Source organism: Sitophilus oryzae, unplaced genomic scaffold (genome assembly GCF_002938485.1).
Source record: "Sitophilus oryzae breed Bouriz unplaced genomic scaffold, Soryzae_2.0 scaffold_306_pilon_pilon, whole genome shotgun sequence".
Taxonomy (NCBI): Eukaryota; Metazoa; Arthropoda; class Insecta; order Coleoptera; family Curculionidae; genus Sitophilus; species Sitophilus oryzae.
Window position 1 is genome coordinate 470,116 of NW_022146870.1, and position 22,959 is coordinate 493,074.

Genomic DNA, 22,959 nt, shown 5'->3' on the forward strand with positions numbered 1-22,959 from the left:
CTTAGTCTTCTGTATATCAATGATAATATAATATATCGTAACTAAGGAAATGGTACGTACACAACAAATTTGTTTTGTTATTGTATATATGTATGGTATGTGATTACTGTTTAAGATGTATTATTTGCAAATAAGAACACTTAAATGGATTTCTGTTGGAACGCTTAAGAGAAAAAGCGCTTCTCAGGATATTTTTTTAGTTATATTATAGAATAATCATAGAAAAATAAACACACGGGGAAAATAGCGTATACACCTAGTTTATGGTACGGTTAATACATTCCATTGTAAGTTCGTTGGCTTGTTAGGGCAGGGTGTACCTAGGCGAGCGCGTGTGGGCGACAGCAAGACCTGTCAAGAATGGGAAAACATACAGGGGTGACACTGGCGACAGGGTATCATCTCGTACACGGGACAAGCACAGATAGCATGGGGACTCGTGCAAGGTCCAAAGCGAGGCGGTGCAACAATCGCATGCATATTGGTGAAGGGTTAAACGGGGTGGGGTGGCGATACATGTACCTCTCTTGCCATCACGGCATCGTCGTGGTGCGGCCCGTTTCCGGCCGCGGCCGCGTCCTGCTGCACTCCCGCACTCACTGGGTTGTGGGGTGGGGGCCCCCGAGACGCCACGGGCCCTCGCTACCTTTGCTTTCCCGTCTCGACTCGTCCATTTCGGGCACAATGGCTGGCTGCCGACTCTGTGACCCACCGTGCGGACTGCTCGCGCGCCCCCTGCCGCCCGATCGATATAAGGGCCTGGCATCAACGCCGGGGTTGTGACTCCGCGACAATTTCGTGTGTATATTTCCGAGGTCGGATTGTACTATCCATGGCTGGGTAACTTGGATGGAAATGGCAGTTCGTTAAAAATAGGTTCTTCCTCCAATAACCAGAGTGCGCAAAAGTCCAAAACCGTCAATATTAACAATAATAATGTCGGTAATTTGATTTTTATATGATAGGAGACGCTTTTGTTGTGATTTTACTGTTTGATTTCGATTTACACTTTCGAATTATTGTATGATAATTAAATTCCTAACCAGAGCTGCAAGCTCACAGGAAACTTAAGTCTTTTTTTGATTTAAGTCATTTTTCGAAAGCTAACATTTTGGAAATAATTTCTGATTTAAATCTTTATTCCGAAATATAAAAAGATGTCATTAAAAAGATTTAAATCTTTTTATAAAAGACTAAGTCATTAAAAATATTTATGTCTTTTTATAAAAGACTTAAGCCAGATTTTTATATATTTTATGATACATTTTTAACAAACAGTTAAACTGTTAGGCGGCAGCCATGCAGTGTAAAAAAGCAATGCTCAATAACACTAGTAAATAAAATATTAGGTTTTTGGAACCGGTTTCGATTATTTGTCGTGTACTGAGTCTGTTGTGTTTCAGGTGAATCCCCGACTCCGTTATGTAGCCCGATAGACAAACTAAAGAAAATTATCTCGAATAATATATTGAAGAGTACCTTAAAATCCTCCAGCCCATACTTTATGCCATCGATATATTACATAGTGATCAAAATACATCACCACTTTTTAATAGACATGTATTCGATGACATCTGTGAATGGACACATATAAACTACTACAAAATCGGTTAAATTTTATAAAAAAACATATTTTTGTGTTTGTAGTTGTTCTGAAAATTAACCGTTTTATTTTATGTAGTTTTAGTCTCATCTGTATCTACAATAAATTAATATGATACTTAGTAAGAAAATCGGTAATTAGTAATACAAGAAAATTCATATTATAGTCTGTCCAACGACAAGATCCTTGACAGTGATAGATGTGTCTGTCATTTTATTTTCAAATTAGTTTATTTTATTTTACAAAGAAATAAGTTGGTACAATTGGAACGCATAGCAAAAAATTAATATATTTAAAATTTGAGTGACAAGTGATTACTTCAAAATATTGTGAATAAAACTGTATAAAATTGAGAAAATCTAATCGAGTTATTTTATTAAAAACAATAATTACAGTATGTGTTAATACAAAACAAGCAAGGGTGTATTTAAAAAACACATATCAAAAATGATTTTCTACTTTCAAGCCGTGTTTCAAGCTCAAGCAACTTCCTGCATTTATCGTTACATTGTTACATTTATCAATATAATTATTCAATATGATTATTATTTACCTATCGTGTGCTGCTAATTTACAGACACTCCAGTTTTTGGTATCATATACAAGATAGTATACAAACTTTATTTGTGGGTAATACATCTCTCTGGTCATAATCTCTGGCAAACTGTCTCTGGCGGTCTCTAGGCACCGAATATTAACTGTAAACTATGGTCTGGGTCAACACTTAATTTTCCCGCAGGTTTTCCTCCACACAATGCAAAATATTTATCATTTCTATTTGACACAAAATTATAACCTATAAATTGGCAAGACTTTGACAACTCTCAAAAATCAAGACGAGTTCACAGGCATCGGCGTTCGTTTGTCGTTCACCTTTCCGTCAAACCAATAATATTTTTCAATTTTTCAATTTCAATTTCAAAAGTACTTTATTGTTTAAAAAATATACAAATTTTTGTTAACAAAGCATAAATATTCCTAAACCTAAACCTAAAATAAAAAAAATTGTGTATAATATAAGATAGAAATACATCCATTTAAACAAACAAACAGTATTCAGAAAAATAGGTGTAAACAAGTAAGTAAAATAACATATACAATATACAGAATAAAGAGAAAATTAAAAATAACGCTAAAAAGAATAAGTCAGACTAACAAGCAATTCTAGACTCTAAACACTAATATCAAGGGAGCCCCGGTAGAATTCGTCAACGCTGTAAAATGCCCTATTTAAAAGTTCCCTTTTCAGTAGTCTCCGGAAGGTTTTTATGGAATTAACCAATCTTAAAGCAACCGGCAGATGATTAAAGATCTTTCGGCCCTCATATATTATAGATCTTTTGACCAATGTGCTATCTGGAAGTGGTAAGGGCAGATTCAGGGTTTGGCGGGTAACAATATTGGGTATAGGACCCTGTAGTCTGATACGATTTTTAAAAATAAGGGATGATATTTCCAGAATAAAAAGACATGGTAGTGTAAGAATTTGTTGAGCTTTGAAGTGTTGTCTACAGGATTCGTTAAGTGGTACATTTACAATAAATCGTACGGCCTTTTTTTGTAAAATAAAAAGAATGTTTAGTAGACCCTGATTAGCTACACCCCAGAATGGTATTCCATACCGTAGATGAGACTCAAACAAACTAAAATAGACCGTCCTTGCCACTTGTGAACCCAGTTCTTCCCTAATTGCCCTAACAGCAAAGCATCCAGAAGACAACTTGCCACTTAAGGCCAGAATATCGTCTTCAAATCGCAGATTTCTATCAATAATAATTCCTAGGAATCTAGTCGCAGGAATTCCTGCAAGCAAACCCCCCTCGAAATGTAGATTTGCGATGTCACATCTAAGCCCAACAACATGCGTCTTGGATAAATTTAAACAAAGGTGATTTGAGTTAAACCACTCTTTAATGAAGGATAAGTCCTTGCTTATGATTCCCTTAAGATGCTCAATGTTCTTGGCCTGCCATAGTGATGATCTGCCATTTTTGAAATAAACCAATAAAACTGGTTACAAAAAAACAAAAGATGACGCATGACGGATTTTTATATAAACCCATCCATAGTTAACTTAAAAAATATTAGAAACTTTTTTTAGTTAAATAAATGGATTGGTATGGACGTCATCTGCATTTTTTGTCATCGTCTGTCGAAATTTTACCTGAGAAAAAAAAACATTAGTTATAACATTTAAAAAAGGTACTTAAATTGAATTTTGGGTATCTTGACTTGAGGGTAATTATATAGATTTAAGTCATTTTACTGACTTAACTTGCAGATCATCATGATTTAAGTCAAAAATATAGACTTAAGTCATAAAAACGACTTAAATAACGTTATATTGATTTAAGTCTTTACAAAAATGACTTGACTTGAAATAAAATGACTTATGTCAATGGCTTAAGACTTAAATCATTTGAAATTTATGTTGAATTTGACTTAAGATTTAAATCATTTTAATTTTAGAAATGACTTAAGTCTTTTTAAAACCTTAGATCTTATACACCGAGAGCTGGCTACATAAAAATCCTTATCATCGTTACATGGCTAATTTTTTTTTGTGAAGTATCCTTTTGTGTAGCCATTGTGAAATAGTCATGTCTGTCAGCGCGATCCCGGGGCTTAAAGCAGGGGCGGCCAATCGAAAGGGTGAAATTTTGACACTAAAATTATTATAAGGTACACAAGTTATAATTGCCAAATAGCTTTTATTTATTATTAGGAAACGTGTAAAATTGTTGACAGACATTTTTCTCGTGGCTGAAATGCCGGTAGACAACGCGAAAGAGGCATAGAATTTTGACAAAAGAAAATCATCCCATACATGCATGTCGGTTGGTGGAATGTCATGTTTATTGTTAATTTATTTAAAAAGCCGTATGCAAAAGGACAGACAAAAAAATCGTTATTGAAATAATAAAAAAAAATATATTTATAATATAATCGTATATTATATGATTTATCTATACTTAAATGGATGAGGCGGCCAGCGTTCCCTGAATAAAGCGCTAGAGTAATATCGCGCTTTTGATAACTGTCTGCAGCTGATTGAGCCACGATCTTTTTGTCTGCCCTTTTGCATACGGCTTTTAAAATAAATAAATATGACATTTCACCAATCTGCATGCAAATATGCCATAATTTTTTTCATTCTTCAAATTTCATTTTTTAATCATTTTTAAATTTCGTGCCTCTTTCGCGTTGTCTGTCGGCATTTTAGCGACTAGAAAAATGTGTGCCAACAATTTTCCACGTTTCTTAATAATAAATAAAAGTTATTTTCGCAATTATAACTCATGTATCTTATAATATTTTTAGTGTCAAAATTTCACCCTTTCGATTGGCCGTCCCCGCTTTAAGCCCCGGGATCGCGCTGGCAGGCTATTTCATAATGGCTACACAAAAGGATACTTCACACAAAAAATTAGCCATATAACGATGATAAGGGTTTTTATGTAGCCAGCTCTTAGACTGTTATTTTAGAACTGATTTGTTGCAGCTCTGTTCTAACGTTTTTGTAACAACGGTGTGACAATTTGAGGAGGTAGGGTCCGAAAGACACATTAGTAAATAAATTAAACATACCTATTAATATATATTTTTTAAGCTAATACTGTGAATGGGGAAACAAAAAAAATCACTTTATTAGCAGATATTTAACTTTATTTTAAGGTACATAGATTACGCGTTGCGCTGTTAGCAAGATCAGCAGATAATTTAAAAATAATATACAGGGTTAGGTCCAAACTGTATTCCGAAAACTTCGGCAGCATATTCTTCAGATAAAAATAAGTAAAAAGTTCGTAAGTATGTCCTCAAATGCTTAGTTTCGGAGATACAGGTTGTAGAAGTTTCATTTTTATTTCGATTTTTTCAAATAATTCCTGAAGTAACATCAATATTTGGATGACAATTGGTGTCTGGAAGTTTTTTGCCATGAGAAATTTGATTTGATGTCAATATGACCGCTATTTGTAGGGGGCGCCACCTATATGCATTTTAACTTTTGAAGAGTAATAACTTTTCGTCCATACCTATATAAAACTACTGAGTGAAAAAATATATATTTCCATGATTTTCCACGTAAAAACGTGTCTTGGTAAAAATCGCTACGAGCAACCGTTCTCATGATATTTAGAATAGAAACAGTCAATATATGTCATTATTGACAAAAAATAAACATGTTGAGTAGATAGTTATTTGACCAAAAATATAAATTTGGGAACTTTTTATTTCTTTTAAATTAATCATAAATTTTTCTTGGAAAAAATAACGATAAGACAGTTCTGTTGAACTTTTGACACAAAAAACATTTCAAATTTATGATTTCAGTCTAATAACTATTTAGTCAACATGTTTAATTTATGTCAATGTTGACAGGTATTGATAATTTCGATTCCAAATATCTCGAGAACCATTACGTGTAGCGATTATTCCAAGAGACTTTTTCTACGAAAAAACGTCGTATATCTATATTTTTCCCTTAGTAGTTTTATACAGGTACGGACGAAAAGTTATTACTCTTAAACCAGTTAAAAACATGTAGGTGGCGCCCTCTACAAGTAGGAATCATGTCATAAACACCCAGACACCAATGTTCATCCAAATATTGACCTTACTTCATAAATTATTTGGAAACAATCGAAATAAAAAATGAAACGTCAACACCCTCTGTATTTCCGAAACTAAGCATTATTACTTTTATCTGCAGAATATTGTGCCGAAGTTTCTTGAATACAGTTCGAACCACCCTGTATAGTAAAATTGATCTAATTTGTTTCTGTTATTTCAGGTCTCAAACGGAATCAAAGTGGGATCCTTGCCTCCGCTAAAATTATACTTAGATATATATAGTTATTCCTCAAAAGTGGTTTCTTCTAAAACTCTTTAATTTTTCAAGGTAAAAATAAACGAGATCGTGTTTTTAGTATAAGACATGTATTAGGATTGATTAACGTATTCAATTAGTTACGTTCATTTGATTTTTCACCGGAAATGACTACAACTTTTGATTTTTAAATTGTACCCCGGTATTGTTTTACTTTATTTGATAGAACATAATATTCTGATTAGACTGATATATCATATGTCAACTTTTGACATTTTCAATTAAAAAAATAGCAATTTAGATTTCATTCTAGAGTGCCATGGTTATAAATATAACGACAATTTTTGACTCAAAATACCAAATGTGTGGTACCAAATTATTCGTAAAAAATGCTTTTCTAAATAAGCTATTGAGCCACCCTTATTCTAATTGAAAAAATTATTATGATTAATTAATTATGATTAAAAATACCATTTGGGCATCTTTTAAGCCAGGAAAAGACACGAAAAACATTAGACGATCAAATCTATTTTTCCAAAGCTCTTTGATTGATTTTTGTTTTAAGCGAAAATGTCAAAAGTTGACATATGATATGTCATTCTATTCAGAGTGTCTTGAGAGTGTCTTTTTCTATAGAATAAAGTAAAAAAAATACTGAGGGTGTCATTTAAGAATCAAAGTAGTCATTTCCGGTGCAACAGGAAGTGGGCGAAAATAATTGAATACGTCTATCAATCCTAATTTATGTCATATACTATCATACCAAATGTCGTTTTATTATCCGAAAAAATAAAAAAGTTATAAGGGCGAGTCACTTTTAAAAAACATCCGGTATAGGGTTTTCATACAAGTTTTTGGAAATTCCGGACAAATAAATCATGAATTTATTTATGTAAAGTCTGTCTAACGTAGGGTTGTTAACCGTCCTCTGTTCCAGAGGACACAGTCCTTTTTTGAGTCCCGTATTGAAAAGTCCTCTTTTCTACTATACTATACCAAACTCAAAATATAAAAAAATCTTCGTCTGTCGCCAAAATGCTTAATAAAATTATTAATTTGGCAACAGTGTATCTTTCTCTACTCCCACTCGTTCGTACAGAAAAGAAAGAAAAAGTTCGTACAGATATTTATGTACAAAAATATTTGTGGAAGTGTTTAGGTAGCTTTTTTTGTTTGCTTACAAAACCGTCAAAATTATGTTTTGAAATAAAAGTTTTGTAGAGAAAATCGTCTGTTCTATTTTAACAAAATATTTTTAAGTAAGAATAGTATATTACATACCGAGGAGGGAAGTGTTTCATTACTGTCGAGAGATTAACTATATAAACATTACTTACTACTAAATTATTAATACTAAGTATTTATTACTAAATAATATATACTTATTTAATGCTAATTAATTATTAGCTAATCCCAAATATAGTACTAGTTTAAGGTCAACGTACCTCAATTAATTTGACACTTGACAGCGATGACATTTGTTAAAACAATTAAAATCTCTATGATTTTTTAATGAATATTCCAAAAACCCTATAACTTGTATTTTTAATATCTAAAAATAAAAGTTGTAGTCAGGTTGTAGTTAAAAGTGGGAAAAAGCGTAGCAATGTACCTGAATTTCTTTATTTGTTAAGGTTTGAACTTCACTAGGCACCTAAAAACATAAATATTTACAGCGCGTTAAGTAGATTAGCAATATATTTTATTAATACTACTAAATAATAAATAAAACTACCATTTTAAAATCCAATTTTGTATTAAGAGTTATTTAATAACAATACAATATAAAATTATAATGTACAAAATACAATACATCAAACGATGATACACCATTTTTAATATAAACATGTACCTAATAAAATCTTATCTACAAATGCACAATAATCAGTTTGCCACAATAAATCACAACTCATATAAAAATACATAATATGCAAAAGTCAAAATGCAGCTCGCAATAATAAAAAAAATAATACCTATACACCTAGATAAAATATGTAAAAAATGCTTTGTATAGTAAACTGTTATATTTACATAAAAATTTATGTAAATAAGATCATAAGCTTCTGTTTACCAAAGTGCAACTTTTAAACTTTGGTCGTCTTATGTAAACTTATGTACAGAACGAGAACTGTACAGTGATTAATATTTTAGTTAAAATTTGAACAATGGTCTCAAAAATTATTTCGTTAGGACTAAAGAAATGTCTATAAAATATATGAGACGTCAAGTTTCAAAACCCGCCTTATCCATTTAAAAAAAATGTCCTAATGACATACATTAATAATGGACCCTGAAATCTACATAAACATAGTCCCAAACTGCAGCAAAAGTTGCCTATTCCTATATAAAATTCACTACAAATTACGTTACTGCAGCAAAATCCCTCTTATCCTTTACTTGTATTTGTCTTTTATTGTCATTATTGTTGAAACTTTTGTATTTAAGTTTTTGTGGGACCTCGTGTACTTTGCCCAATAATCGACCGTTTCCATACATATCAGCGACCCTGTATATTCTCTATTTGAATAGACTATGCAGGGTGAGTCTTAAATAAGTGCAAATATAAAAAATGTTTTCAGGGGTGGTATATTTCGACCCCAGGAACACTTCTATGGGGTTTTTTCGCAAAAAAAGATGTTGAAAATCGTGCATTTTCTTTTAAATTTCCCTGTATATTTTTCGAAAACTTTTTAGAACTGCCTGTTCACTGCAAATTTTCCCACGGTATAAATTCTTAATCTGTAATATTACCATAGTTACAGCTTTACTCTATGGTTACGGCACTAAAAGGGATGCGAATACAGAAAAAAATCCGGTGGCTCTCAATTTTTTTTTAATTTTCAAACTTAAATAACTCGGTTATTTTGGACTTATTTGAAAAATGGTAAAGAGAAAATATGTTTCTTTTATCGAGATCTACCAGCCCTGAAAAAATTTGCACTTATTTAAGACCTACCCTGTATATTATGTTGTATTCATTTGATAAATTCTACCAAGGCACTAATTGTTCTCTTCCATATTTGTGGAGATCATTCTCAGACATAATTAAAATATATAGAGAGGCTGCAAATTGTATCGTAAATATAATATTTATATAAAAATAGATGCTAAATACATATTTAAAACATTAAGCTACTCTATACATATATTGTTGAGGCACATGGATCAAATAGGAAAAATTTCTTTTGATGACATGAAAATGACAAATATATATTCTTTAATAACTATAGTCTGTCCAACGAGTCAGGAAAGATTTCGACAGATGACATCCAAAAAATGACAGAAAATACAATCTGCCTGTGAATTAAAGTGAGACAAAAGTGTCACTGCCAGGGATTCCCCCGTTGGACAGACCATATAGATTATGCAAAATGGTGATGATCCATAGATATCCAAGCTTAAATAATTTAAAAACAATAATTACACTTTTTTAATAATTTTTGACTATAATTAAATAACCAATGATTAAATACTAATTTTGTTAAATACATCAATATGTTGTGGATTGCACATCTTACATGTAGTATAATACCACACAATCGAAAAAAAAAACGGTGTCAAAGACGGCTGGGGAATGACAACCGATTATAATTTCGGGGAGATCAAGCCCTAGATTTTTTCTCTATTAATGGTCACGTGTCTTCTACGACATCCAGTTAGCTAGCAACCTTCTGCTTAGCAGCGCTATCATTTCGGCCACAAGGCCGGCTGTCAAGCGCTAGATGTCATTTAGTTGACCCGAACCAATGACTAAAGAATACACGGACATGTAACGCCCATATACAGGCTGCAGCAGAATTTATTTTTGTGATTTTTGTGCCTTATTGGTTCATATGCATTTTAAAAATGTAACAATAATTTATTTAAATGGTACTCTATAAGGCACAATGTTTTTTGAATGTATTAGCAGCGTATTGTACAGAACAAATACTTATAGTCTGTTGTAGGTTATGTTTAAAAATGATTGAGCAAAATTTCATCACCCAATTTTTAATAATTTTCTTTTTTTAATTATAATGTCAAAAAATAGATTAATGCAGATAAATAGACAATTATTTAGGTCTCCACTAACATTTCCCTTAATTTTGGTCATTAGTGGAGACACCACTGTTGAATAAAGCTTGATTTTCATGCATCCGTTGTCCGACGATACGTTGATACGATATTAATTTTATTGGTAGAATTTAAAGACTTTGATTGGTTATAAAATAACGCAGTTTTTAAATTTATTGCATTTTATGCCTCCGTTTATCGGATATACGTTGGTGTCATTTTATATTTTCGTTTCCATAACGATTTTGCTATTTTACCTATATTTTTATTAAGGTTAGATTAAATTTGTCAAAAAAGTGTCAAAACGTCCGTTATCGTATGAACGGGTCCGTTGACGGGCTGAAGTAAAATATTTACGGATGAAAAGTGGCGCGAAAACGCTATGACCAATCAGAGCACCGTCGGACCAACGTATCAACGTATAACAGATGCATGAAAATCAAGCTTAAGTTAACAGCTATTAAGGCAGAAATTTATTAATATGTACATTAGTAATCACAATATTCAACTAAACATATCGACAAACTGACAAAGCAAAACAACATTTTGCGTTGTCAATATTTCTTTAGAGTTTTTATGTCTAGAGGCATTACAAAAAAGATAAAATATAACTAATATATCTTGATTTTTAATGGATCGCCACTACTAAGAAACACTGACACACAAATACATACAGATTTTACAACATAGTGTGTATATTGAAACTAAAATTTAAAAATTAACCTCTCAATTTTAGTAGTACCGTATGATCGAATAAAAACGGCGTCAGCGATGGGTATGAAATGAAGATCGCTCTCATTTTATGTGTAAATTTATATAGGAAATGTCATCGACCGTCATTTCCCAGCCAACTGGACGCCGTTTTTTTCGAGCATACGGTACTTATAAGTAATAGTCCAGGAGACAGTGGATTTTTCTTTGTACTTATTTTCCCAGTGGGTGAATATATTATAGTTTGTTCGGATGGTGCGTCTGGCTAAAATTTTCGGATGGGTTAAATAAAATAAAAAAGTTCACTTAATTTTCTAGTCAAAAATATTTGACATTTATTAAAGTGAATCGTTTTATAAATCAAAATAATAGTCCAGCACATTTCAAGTGGTGGAAATTCAGTCTGGCTGCAAATTCGCGGATGCATTTGACAGATTTTTGAAATCCATAACCCTTATTTTTCTATGCTTGAAATTTAACGCATCATTTGATACAATATAAACTATACTCAAAAGCAAGTCTGGCTGATTTATGAAACTGGCAAATGAGTCTGGAGGCTCTTCTTGAAAATCTTGAAAATTGCATAATTTTTGCACTTTTATTTTTTTTATTTTCCCGGATTTAAAAATTTGTCACATGATAAATATTACTATAATTTCATAGAAAATACACGTCTGGCTGTCATTTACAACCACGAAAGCCAGAGTTACAAGTCAGGTCGTACATTTCGCATTTTTAGATGCGAAAATTTTTGACACTCTGCAATTTCGTGGTTTTCAATACAGCAAAATCGGGAAACATTATTCTTAATTTCAAACACATTCATATGATGAGAAGTTTAGGACAAGTCACCTTGACCAGATTTTTTATTGCTATTACTCAAAAACTAAGGGAGATACAAAATAAAGTCAAGAAATCGATTTTGTAGAGAATTAAATTTCCTACAATAAATATTTACATTTATTAATAACACTTTCTTATATCTCTGATATTGTAATTAGAAAGTTATTGGCGAATGAAGTTTTTTGATGATGGAGGGACGGATTAAATAAAACCTTGTTTTTTGGATTCCTGGGGACAAAACTTTGAGAAAAGTGTTTTGGCCATAGTCAAATTTTGCCCTAAACCAATACTTTTCTTATGATAAATTATGAAAAGTAAAAACATAGAGATGACAAGATGAATTTAGCGCACTTGCCGAGCGTTGGACGAGTCTGGCAAGGCTTTCGGGATGTTTCAGATGAGCCAGACTCTATTTGCATTTGTAATTATAATATCACCTGACAAAATTTAGATAGAATTTCTGTTTAGATATTGAGCATACATCCAGCTGGTAAATAAGGCAGAGGCAGACTAAAAATATTCAATTACCTGTCGTTCATGAATTTTGGTTGCCTGTAATGGAAAAAAGTAGCCAGTACATCTAGTGTTTTTAAAAACCTAAAGGTGTAGAAGCAATAAATGTACCTTTTCTCTTTCTAAACCAGGACAAATATATCACAGAACTTTTAGAAAATAATCTGCCATATGAAGAGCTTAACTAGGGTGTTTTTGATAGTTCTGATAGTATCAGATATATTTCTTAACTTGTTAAACCGTTATATTATCTTATTAACATTTGTAAGTCATAGATACAGTATTTTTAAAATATAATTTTTAATTTAGATAAAGACATATTTTAGATTATGCACTAATAGCAGAGTAAGTAGATCGCCGAGTAGCGACAGAAACCGTCGGCTCTTTTGATGTGGTATGGGACCAAATTTTCTTTCTCTCTCTTTTGACGTGTTTGACAGATAGATTACGTATTTAACTGCTCAACTTGTGAAGTGGTCCTATAAACATGGTATACACTGCTCATAATTTGAAGTGGAATTAATTATAAAGTTTTATACATATTTTTTTTGTTTTGTTTTATTCTTATTTCTAAATTTGAATGTATAAAATATCTTACAGCTAATAAATAATTAAAAAAACGATTTGTTGCTTGACATATACTTGAAATAAAGTATATAGAGATATTTGATAAATGGCAACAGTGGCAACTTTGCTTCTTCATATGACAGATAACCTACTTATTTCGCGCAGCCGCAAAGAAAATTGAAAACGGGACTGTTGCTACTCGTCGGTTCACTTACTCTGCTAATAGTCTCAAGTCAAAAAATTCAAAAAGATAAAATAAACTTTTTGAAGCCACATACCTCAAACTAAATTTTTTGATTTAGACCATTCTGGTTTTCAACAGCTCATATATATTATACAGGGTGGTCCGAACTGTATTCCGGAAACTTCGGCAGCATATTCTGCAGATAAAAATAAGTAAAAAAGTTCGTATAAATGTGTGTCCTAAAATGCTTAGTTTTGAAGATACAGGATGTAGAAGTTTCATTTTTATTTCGATTTCTTCCAAATAATTTCTGAAGTAACGTTTATATTTCGATGAAAATTGGTGTCTGGGAGTTTTGTGACACGAGAAATTAAATTTTCATGTCAAAATGACTCCTATTTGTAGGGGGCGCCACCTACATGTGTTTTAACTGTTTTGAAGACTAATAACTTTTCCTTTGTACCGGTATAAAACTACTGACTGAAACAATTTCCATTTCCATGACTTTTTACGTAAAAAATGTCTCTTGGTAAAAATCACTACGAGCAACCGTTCTCAAGATATTTAGAATAGTCAATATATGTCATTATTGCAATAATTTTTTCTGCGAAAAAATGATGATTAAACAATTTCTGTTGAACTTTTGGCACAAAAAGATTTCAAATTTATGATTTCAGTAATAACTATTTAGTCAACATGTTTAATTATGTCAACGATGACAGATATTGATAATTTCGATTCCAAATATCTCGAGAACCATTACTCTCAGCGATTTTTACCAAGAGACATTTTTATGTAAAAAAAGTCGTAAATGTATATTTTTTTACTCAGTGGTTTTATACAGGTATGGACGAAAAGTTATTACTCTTCAAACCAGTTAAAAAATATGTAGGTGGCGCCCTCTACAAGTAGGAGTCATATTGACATGAAAATCAAATTTCTCATGTCAAAAAACTCCCAGACACCAATTTTCATCCAAATATTGACGATACTTCAGAAATTATTTGGAAAAAATCGAAATAAAAATTACTATACACCCTGTATCTCCGAAACTAATAATTTTAGGACATACATTTATACGAACTTTTTTACTTATTTTTATCTGCAGAATATGCTGCCAAAGTTTCCGGAATACAGTTCGGACCACCCTGTATTTGAAATTTGCTTAGAATAAGATACCGAATAATTCTATCGGTGTTTGCTGACTGGGAAAATAAGTACCGAAAATCTTCATTGCCTCCTGGACTATAAAGAAGGCTTTCATAAGAAAATGATTTAATCAAAATAATTTAGGTAGTCCGAAGATGACAGGAAAAAAGGCAGATGACGGCCATACCAATTCATCTTTTTCACTAAAAAAAGTTTCTAATTTTCTTAAGTTAACTACGGATATTTTTAGGCAGTTTATTGCTTTAATCCAAAAATATATCATACTTCAATGGGACTGCGACGGAACGATGGACGACGCGCGACGCACGGATGCAAGAATGAACTCAAGATTTCTGAAAATTGCGAAACACTTGTCAAATTACTGTCAAATAACTAGCGTCCTAAACAGTGGAAAATATTTGTGATATTGCTTTTGTACAGGGTGGGCCCAATTGGACGCTTTTAAAGGGAAACACCCTTTTCTATAGGATATAGACGAAAACTAATATCAGTGTCTGGAGCTCAATTTTTATCAAAAACATGATGGTGGAAACCGCACATCGATATCTGTTACAGTTTCGGAGTTATGGTGTTTTTCTTAGTGCTTTTGTCTATCTCTTATAGAAAAGGGCGTTTGTGTGTTTCTAATTTTTATATTCTCTTGCTGGTACTTTCCCAACTTTGTGTTAATGTTACATAAGTAAAGCTTCATTCAGAACCTTGCAATTAGTGGAATAAATTAGTGGTTTCAATTAGCGTAGAAGTTTGTTCCTTTAATTTCAATGTAAGCATTCAGAACGCCAAAATTAGTGGTAGACATTTTCAATTAGTAAAAAAATTATCAAACTTTTAACTTTTCCACTAATCATATTTCAAAAATTGCGAGGAACGTCATTTTGGCCTTTGATTATCTTTCGTCAAGCGAAATTGTGGTTAGAAATCAAAAGTTGATTGTTTTATAAGCTAAATATTAGGCTTTTTCTGTGGATACAACTGACTACCGCTGTTGCTAGGATATTCTATTCATTTTAAATGTGTTTTTTAAACATTGTGATTGATAGTAAACTAAAAAGTATAGTGTGTAAGTGAAACCACTAATTGCGAGGTTCTGAAAGAAGCTTAAGTATTCTATTTGTATTCCAATTGCGCCAATTTATTTCTTTATAAATCAAGACAAACTACTTTAGAAGAGAAAGAGAGAAAAAATGAACGACACATATGCCATTGTCAAAAATTTTAGCATTGGAGAGACTATACTTAAGTTTTTTGACTATTTTTACAGTGGCGAACAAAAGTATGGAAACATTTTAATTTATACTATTTCTTAGGAATATCTCACTTGCTGGTAACACTGTATTTTATCTATTCTTGATTAACCTCAAGAATTTTACTGATAAAATATAAAAAACATTTGACAAGGTTTTGTCGATTATAATGGTGTTTTGGTATTTGGTTGTTTACAAAAGTATGGAAACATTTTAAATATTTTTATTTAAAATTACTTTAGTTAGTGGTCTGCCTTAGTGACTTGGTGTAATAGTACTATTTCCAAATACAATGCCGAAATGCAAGTATTATGCCTCTGACTTTAAACAGAAGATAGTTGCATTATATCAAAAGGGTGTGAAGCAAATTGATATTTCTAGGCGGTTGGACATCCAGAAGGGGTACAGTAAGTAAGGTTATTAAGTGTTATTTACAAAGAGAGACTGTAGATCCCGCAGTTAAAAGTGGAAGACCGCGGAAAACTTCCTTAAAAATGGACCACATAATTTTAAGAAAAGCCAGAAGCGACCCAAAAAAAAGTGCCGTTGATATTAACAAGGAACTTAGGGAGGAATACCCAGATGTAAACGTTTCTGACATGACTGTTAGACGGCGCCTACTAAAGGAGAACCTTTATGGTAGACGCGCCGTTAAAAAGCCCTTGTTAACGAAGCGCCACAGAATGGCAAGATTAAAGTTTGCTAGAGATCACAAAGACTGGACACAAGATCAGTGGGCTTCAGTAGTTTTCAGTGATGAAAGTAAGTTTAATTTATTTGGAAGTGATTCGACAGGATATGTGAGAAGGCCTCCTGGTCAAAGATTTGACCCGAAGTATTTAATTCCAACTGTCAAACATGGTGGAGAAAACCTGATGGTGTGGGGATGTTTTAGACGATCTGGTACTGGTCCGTTAGTCAGAATTGATGGGCGTATGGATGCTCAAAATTATGTTGAGATATTGGAGAAAAACTTGTTGCCATACGAAGATGATCTGCCTTTGTCATGGATTTTCCAACAGGATAATGATCCTAAGCATACCTCTCGACTTGTGAAGAATTGGCTTTCAAGGGAAAAAATTCGGGTTTTGGATTGGCCTTCTCAATCGCCCGATTTAAATCCCATCGAGAATCTTTGGATGCAGTTAGAAAAGCAAATCAGAAAAAGACAAATCACAAACCGAGAAGATTTATGGGTAGTTTTGCAGGAAGAGTGGCATAAAATTTCAATTGATTATTGTGCAAAGCTAATAGACTCGATGGGGAGAAGATGTCAAGCAGTCATTAAAGCCAAGGGATGACCGACTAAGTATTAAAAAAATATTTCAATTATTGATTGAATAATATTTTTTTTTGTGTATGCTTTAGAAATGTTTCCATACTTTTGTTAATCATTTTTTTAATAAAAATTTATTTTCTAAATATTTTTAAGTGTATACTTATGTTTTTAATGTATGATATTTTATACCCCGTCCCTTAAATTAAAAATAGTATTTTATAAAAAAAAAACATAATAATATACATATTATGTACAATATTAAAGGTTTATAAAATGTTTCCATACTTTTGTTCGCTACTGTATATGTAAACTATTAAGTTAAAGTTACAGAAAAGACCAAAAAAAGTTAATAAAGATGGATTTTTTTATTCAAAGGGTATGCGAGATGACTAGTGGGACGTAGAAGCTAGTACGTTGAATCACTTGGATACATACTTGAGAAACAAGTCTCGGGGTGAGTACGACGTTTACACGAAGCTAGACTAGTTCTACATGCTCGCAACAGCTTAAAAATGTCGATATAATGTATGTAAAATATTATATTTTGTGAATATTAAAATTACTAAAATACAAAAAAGTGATAATGTCGAAACGTAAGTGTGCGGTTACGGAAGAAATGCTTAGAATTTCCCCTTTAAAAGTTTAAATAAATTTAGTTTTTTTGCGACGTAATTTTGTCCCCATTTCTAAGTTTTCTTGTCCGGAATTTTCAAGAGCCTTTATGGAAACCCTAATTATAACAAAATTTATTTTATTAAAAAATAATAAAATAGATACTTAATACTATAGTGCGCGTAAAAGAAGTACGTATCAAAGTTGACATATACATAGTTCTTAAACTCAATGTTAAGTCTGTATAAAATGTATATCTATAAGAGGCAGTTAATTTTGTACTCAATACAACTCACATCGATAAAAATAAAGTTATTATCATTGTTAGCTGTATTTCTATGATAGTTTGCAATAAATTGAATTAGACATATTATTTAGTTGTCTATTTCAGAGCGAGCTTACTTAATTATTTATACTATTTCCGAATTAAATGCTACATAAATAACTTAATACGTTCCTCCTCTGTGCCGAGTGACACTTACTTCAATCCAATAAGTTCAACCAAACTAATTATTTTCAAGTATCAGCAAGGACAGCTTCCTTATTTTTTTTCTTATTTTTCCTAAAAGAAAACTTTTTTTCCTTCTTTGGTGGTTTGATTTCCTTAGGTGTGTCTTTAATATCCATTGAAACATTCTGGTCTACCATATTTTGTTGTGGTAAGTGTTTCTTCTCTGAGTTAGACTTTGGAAGTAATGATGAAGAAAATCTACAAATAAATAAAGAATAAAAAAATTCTACAAAAATAGAGATGTTTCTGTAAATTTGTATTATTTCAAAGTTTAAACCTCCAATGGGCTCTTTCATAAAAAATAAAATACCCAATTCAAGGACAAAATCTGAAATAGAAGACTATTTTCAGTATATTTATCCAAAAAAAAATAGTTCCACGATATTGAATAATTTTTTTATAGGCCCTCAAAATTGCTTTAATTTGAAATAATTTTAAAGCGCCAATTGATGACGTATGAAAAATACACCCAATCACATTGCAGAACCGTGCTCATTCGCCAGCCAACAATTGACAACATTGCGATTTGATTTGACCAGCACCACCTCAACTCAAGGCCAATCAACATGATATGGGCAAGGCAAATATGGCGGCGAAGGCAGCGCATTATTAAATTGTTTACCTTTAACCTGAAAAGCTGGTCGTGGTTTCTCGTTCCGATTGCATACAAGAAATAATTAATTATCTCTAGTTTGTTGTGCTTCTGCAACACGTTTGTTTAGTTCTTAGTGTTCAGTGCATGGTGTGATCAGAAAATTGTGATAAAATAACAGTGTAATAAAAATCCAAACCAGACATTCCACATAGAGAACTTCAAACTTTTGTGCTTGTCGTACTCCTCTATTATTAGTTATTTTAAGGTAAGAACTAGCGAAGTATTTATCAAGATATTACACCTAAATGAGTAAAAAGCCTTCGCCGTCAGTCTGCATAGTACTTTATAATGGTTACTTACAATAATCAAAAGATAGGTATTAAAGGGTAGGTATTAACATTTTATTGTAGCATGCCTTTTACATGCTCTGTTCCAAATTGTAACGGGAATTATAGAGGGGGTCCCAAGGTTTCTACTTTTATATTCCCCAAAAATGACGAGCTTCGTAAAAAACGGTTGACAGCTATTAAAAGAGATAATTTCACTCCTACTAGTAGTTCTCGGGTAAGAAGTGCATTAAATATGCCTCAAAAAGGTCAAAGGCCCCAAAGCCTCTGTTACCCTAGTGAGGATGTAGTTATGGCTACTGCTTACATTTACCTCACTATAAGTAAAATATTGGAAGAAGAATCAAGCTTTTTATATCAAAAAGATCACAGAAAGATATTGACAACATTGACATTTGAAAATATAAATGGCCTGGATGTAAGTCTTTTTTTAGGTCACAATTGCCCCTCACATACATCAGAATTTATTATTAAATCCATCTTGTTCAGAATATCAAATATTTTATTGAAGAACTATGCAAAAAAAAGAAAAACTAAGCTAAGCGTAAGTTTTACTTACGAACCCCCAAAAAGGTATTTAGTTTTTTTTTCTATATAAAATCTTCAAACACATATTATATTTTTAATTTATCCTCACCTATTATAGTTTAAATTTATTCCCATTTGTGTAATGCTGCAAAAGATAGAAAAAATATTCCATATTTTTTGACCCAAGCCAGTGTAGTTTATAATTCGAAGAGCATTTACAAAGGCTTTTACTAAGACAAGTAACTTCCTATACTGTCCATAATAGTATATATTTATCAAACGTTCAGTAAATTCTAAACTATGGTAGGTAAGTGTTTGCAATTGAATATTTAGTTTATATTGCTATTTTCTGTCATATATTTCGGGTTATTTCTTTTTCCGATGATTTTTAACACCCTGTATATGCTACTTCAAGTTTGAATATTTTAACACTACTTATTTTCTGAGAGAAAGCAGACCTTTTATAAAAAAAGTAACTAACTGATGTTTTCATAAAAGTAATAATACAAAAATTCCATACTTATGTGGAGAACTTTAGACTCCTGTAAATTAAAAAAATTAGTGAAATATTACGTAATCTAACCCGACATTTGTGTGAAAAATGTCTATTTGGAAACAAAGCAGGTTTTAAAATACGCGCCAAATAAAGCACTTCTATCTCCGCCATATTGGAAAAGGTTGAATGGCCTTGTGTGGAGGTGGTGATGGGCCAGCATGGTGGCCCGGCCGCGGCCCTGTTGCTGCTTTTCAACATGCCAGGTGTGACGTATTAAAAATAAAGTGCGGATTTTTATTCTGAGCTTTTTGGTTTTTATTTATTTTCTTAAGAACGACTTCAAATTTTTCGAAAGTGAGATAACAGAAAATTCTAGAATTAATTGTTTTATTCAATTATGCTAGTTCCAAAATATAGTGAAAGAGCCCATACTCGCTCTTTTAATACCCCAAAGGTTGTTTTACGTAAGATATCTTGGTGACGAAATGTCAAAATTACATGCTACCTCTTGGATTCTTTAACTGTAATATGGAGATATGTGTGGTAGCAGATAGTCGCAATCAGGTCACCAAAATTTAAGAAATACTCATTTTACGACCGAGAAAAATCAAAGATTTTCCTTGATTTAAGTAAAAACAATCTTCAGATTGTCACAGGGTTTCTAAGAAGACACTGTCTCCTCAACGAACACCTCAGTAGGTTGAAGCTGAGAAACAAAGGCATATGCAGATTGTGGGAAAATGAACACCAGAACATCTTATCAATGAGTGCGCCGAGACGACGACCGTTCGTGCCATGAAGAAAGGGGAACACACAATAGATCTGTAAGGTCGTGGTGATTAACCCCCCTCCTAAACATTCTACATTCTACAAAAAATCATCCAATTTGAATGAAATCTTAAACTACCTTTTATAAATTGTTATTTACTAAACGTAATTACAGTTATTTAATGCAACAACCCTATAATGTCAAAAAATCACAAAAATAATTAAATATAAGTATAATTTATATTTACTAACTTTTTTATTTTCTGTGTAAAGGACGAAGATTTCCTGGCATGCTTTTCTTCATATTTTCCTACACTGTTCACACTAGTTGATGGAACAATATTATCTTGAGGTATTGTAGTGTCAGGCAAATTACTCATACTCTGACTAAATGTAACAGAATTTGAAATATTATTGTCTATTAAATGTTTAACACCGTTGTCAGGTGGCAACAATTGTCCATTACTAAGTTCTTTAAGAACAGAGCTATAAATAAGTGTATTATTAATATTAAATAATTAAGTATAATAAAATAGTTTTTACCTTGAAAGGTTTTTGGTTAAAGATTTTTGAACTTCATTTGTTCTACTAGATAAACTAAAAAAAACATTACTACTATGTTTACTTCTTATAATAAATAACATACCTATTTTCAGGTAAACTTAATTTTGTCTTTGGTTGATTTTGACTTATTTTAATTGAATTGTATAACTTATCCCAAAAATCACATAGTGGACCCGTTTTTCTAAAATCTAATTTGACATAACAATTTAATTCTGGAGGTAGAATTCCACATTCCTTATATATACAAGGAATAATCTTTCTCTGTCTCTGTTCTAAAATATAAATAATATATTAATTTATAAAATAATGTTACCATATTACCTACCAATAGAAATAGATTGTGTCAAACTATAAAAAAACTTATTTACATTACTTTTGAGGAATTCTGGTGATATAATAACAATCACCCTTCCACACCTACAAAAAATGAAATATTAATACAAATTGGTTTCATTAATGGTTTATCAGTGTAGACTAACCTTTCCGTTATTAATTTTATTACAGACTCATGTTCTGGATTCCCAGCTAATAAGTCTCTTGCTCTTACACAGAGTTTTAAATTGTAAGTATTCTCTAATGTATCAATAAGAAGAGTTGCAAAACTGATATCATCGTCTTCGAATAAAACAAATGCATCATATCTCTGTAGTTCTAAGCCTTCACTAAAATTTTTTCTATCATCAGTTGTTAAAATAAGTTCGTCTGATTTATAATCAAACGATTCAACTAAAGGGCTGTCACATGAATGATCCTTGTTAAAAATGATGTCTTCATCTAAGTAAAAAAAAATATTGAAATGAAATATACATAATAATACAGATTCAAATTTACCCACCTATATATGGTAAAATATCATCGACCACATCATCCCTATCAAGTTTTGTAAAATATAAAAGCAAATTCTTAATAGTAGCATCAGACTTTTCTTGCCATATTTGCAAAACCTTTGATGTCGGATCTGTAAGGACAGAAATATTTGGTATAACTTCCCCAGCTATTCCACATAAATCAGCTAAGCCTTCCCAATCTCTAAAATAATGTTTAATTTCAAACTAGCATTGCAGAGTAGTATAATAGAAACTTATAGAAATTTGTAGATAACGTTTTATAAAATAGTTTACCGTAGTAATCCCTGTTCAGTTTTTATATACTTCTTTGGATTCAGTAAGTTGGAAATAATATTTATTGTATTGGCTCGAAGCACTCGAATACTATTTGTGTATTTATCATCAAAAGTATCCATTTTTAAATGATTTTTAACCTTCAGCCATAGATAAGCTTCAGCTATGACCACAACTATGACAAATGACAAGTGAGCTGCCTTGAGTGCATAGAATAGAAGTCGAAATAACTTCAGATTTCTGGTGTTAAACACTCCTAATCCATGGTCTGCGGCAGGGATGTGCGTTTACACTTTTCTATACCATTTTACGTTTTAGAGCATAAAATACAGGGTATAAATCTGGTATAAACGCATAAAATCGTAAAAAATTAGAGGGATATATAAACGTAAAAATTACAATTATTTTTATTATTAAAA

The 22,959-nt window shown here is 31.8% G+C and overlaps 1 protein-coding gene across 2 annotated transcripts; it reads right to left on the reverse strand.

Annotated features, from left to right (window-relative positions):
- Positions 1-14,427: 14,427 nt before the first annotated feature.
- Positions 14,428-22,702, reverse strand: LOC115884632 (myeloid differentiation primary response protein MyD88). 2 transcript variants are annotated; one of them, XM_030903285.1, is made up of 9 exons: positions 22,541-22,702; positions 22,255-22,448; positions 21,899-22,193; positions 21,745-21,836; positions 21,502-21,691; positions 21,399-21,452; positions 21,108-21,341; positions 18,093-18,319; positions 14,428-14,807 (listed from the first exon to the last, which is right to left on the reverse strand). In XM_030903285.1, exons 1-8 carry the CDS (start codon positions 22,660-22,662, stop codon positions 18,127-18,129), a joined length of 1,374 nt encoding a protein of 457 aa, XP_030759145.1. In that variant the 5' UTR covers positions 22,663-22,702; the 3' UTR covers positions 14,428-14,807; positions 18,093-18,126. The 2 variants fall into 2 exon arrangements, with proteins under 2 accessions (XP_030759145.1, XP_030759146.1); XM_030903286.1 differs by lacking the exon at positions 14,428-14,807 and adding an exon at positions 17,559-17,728.
- Between the last annotated feature and the right edge of the window lie 257 nt (positions 22,703-22,959).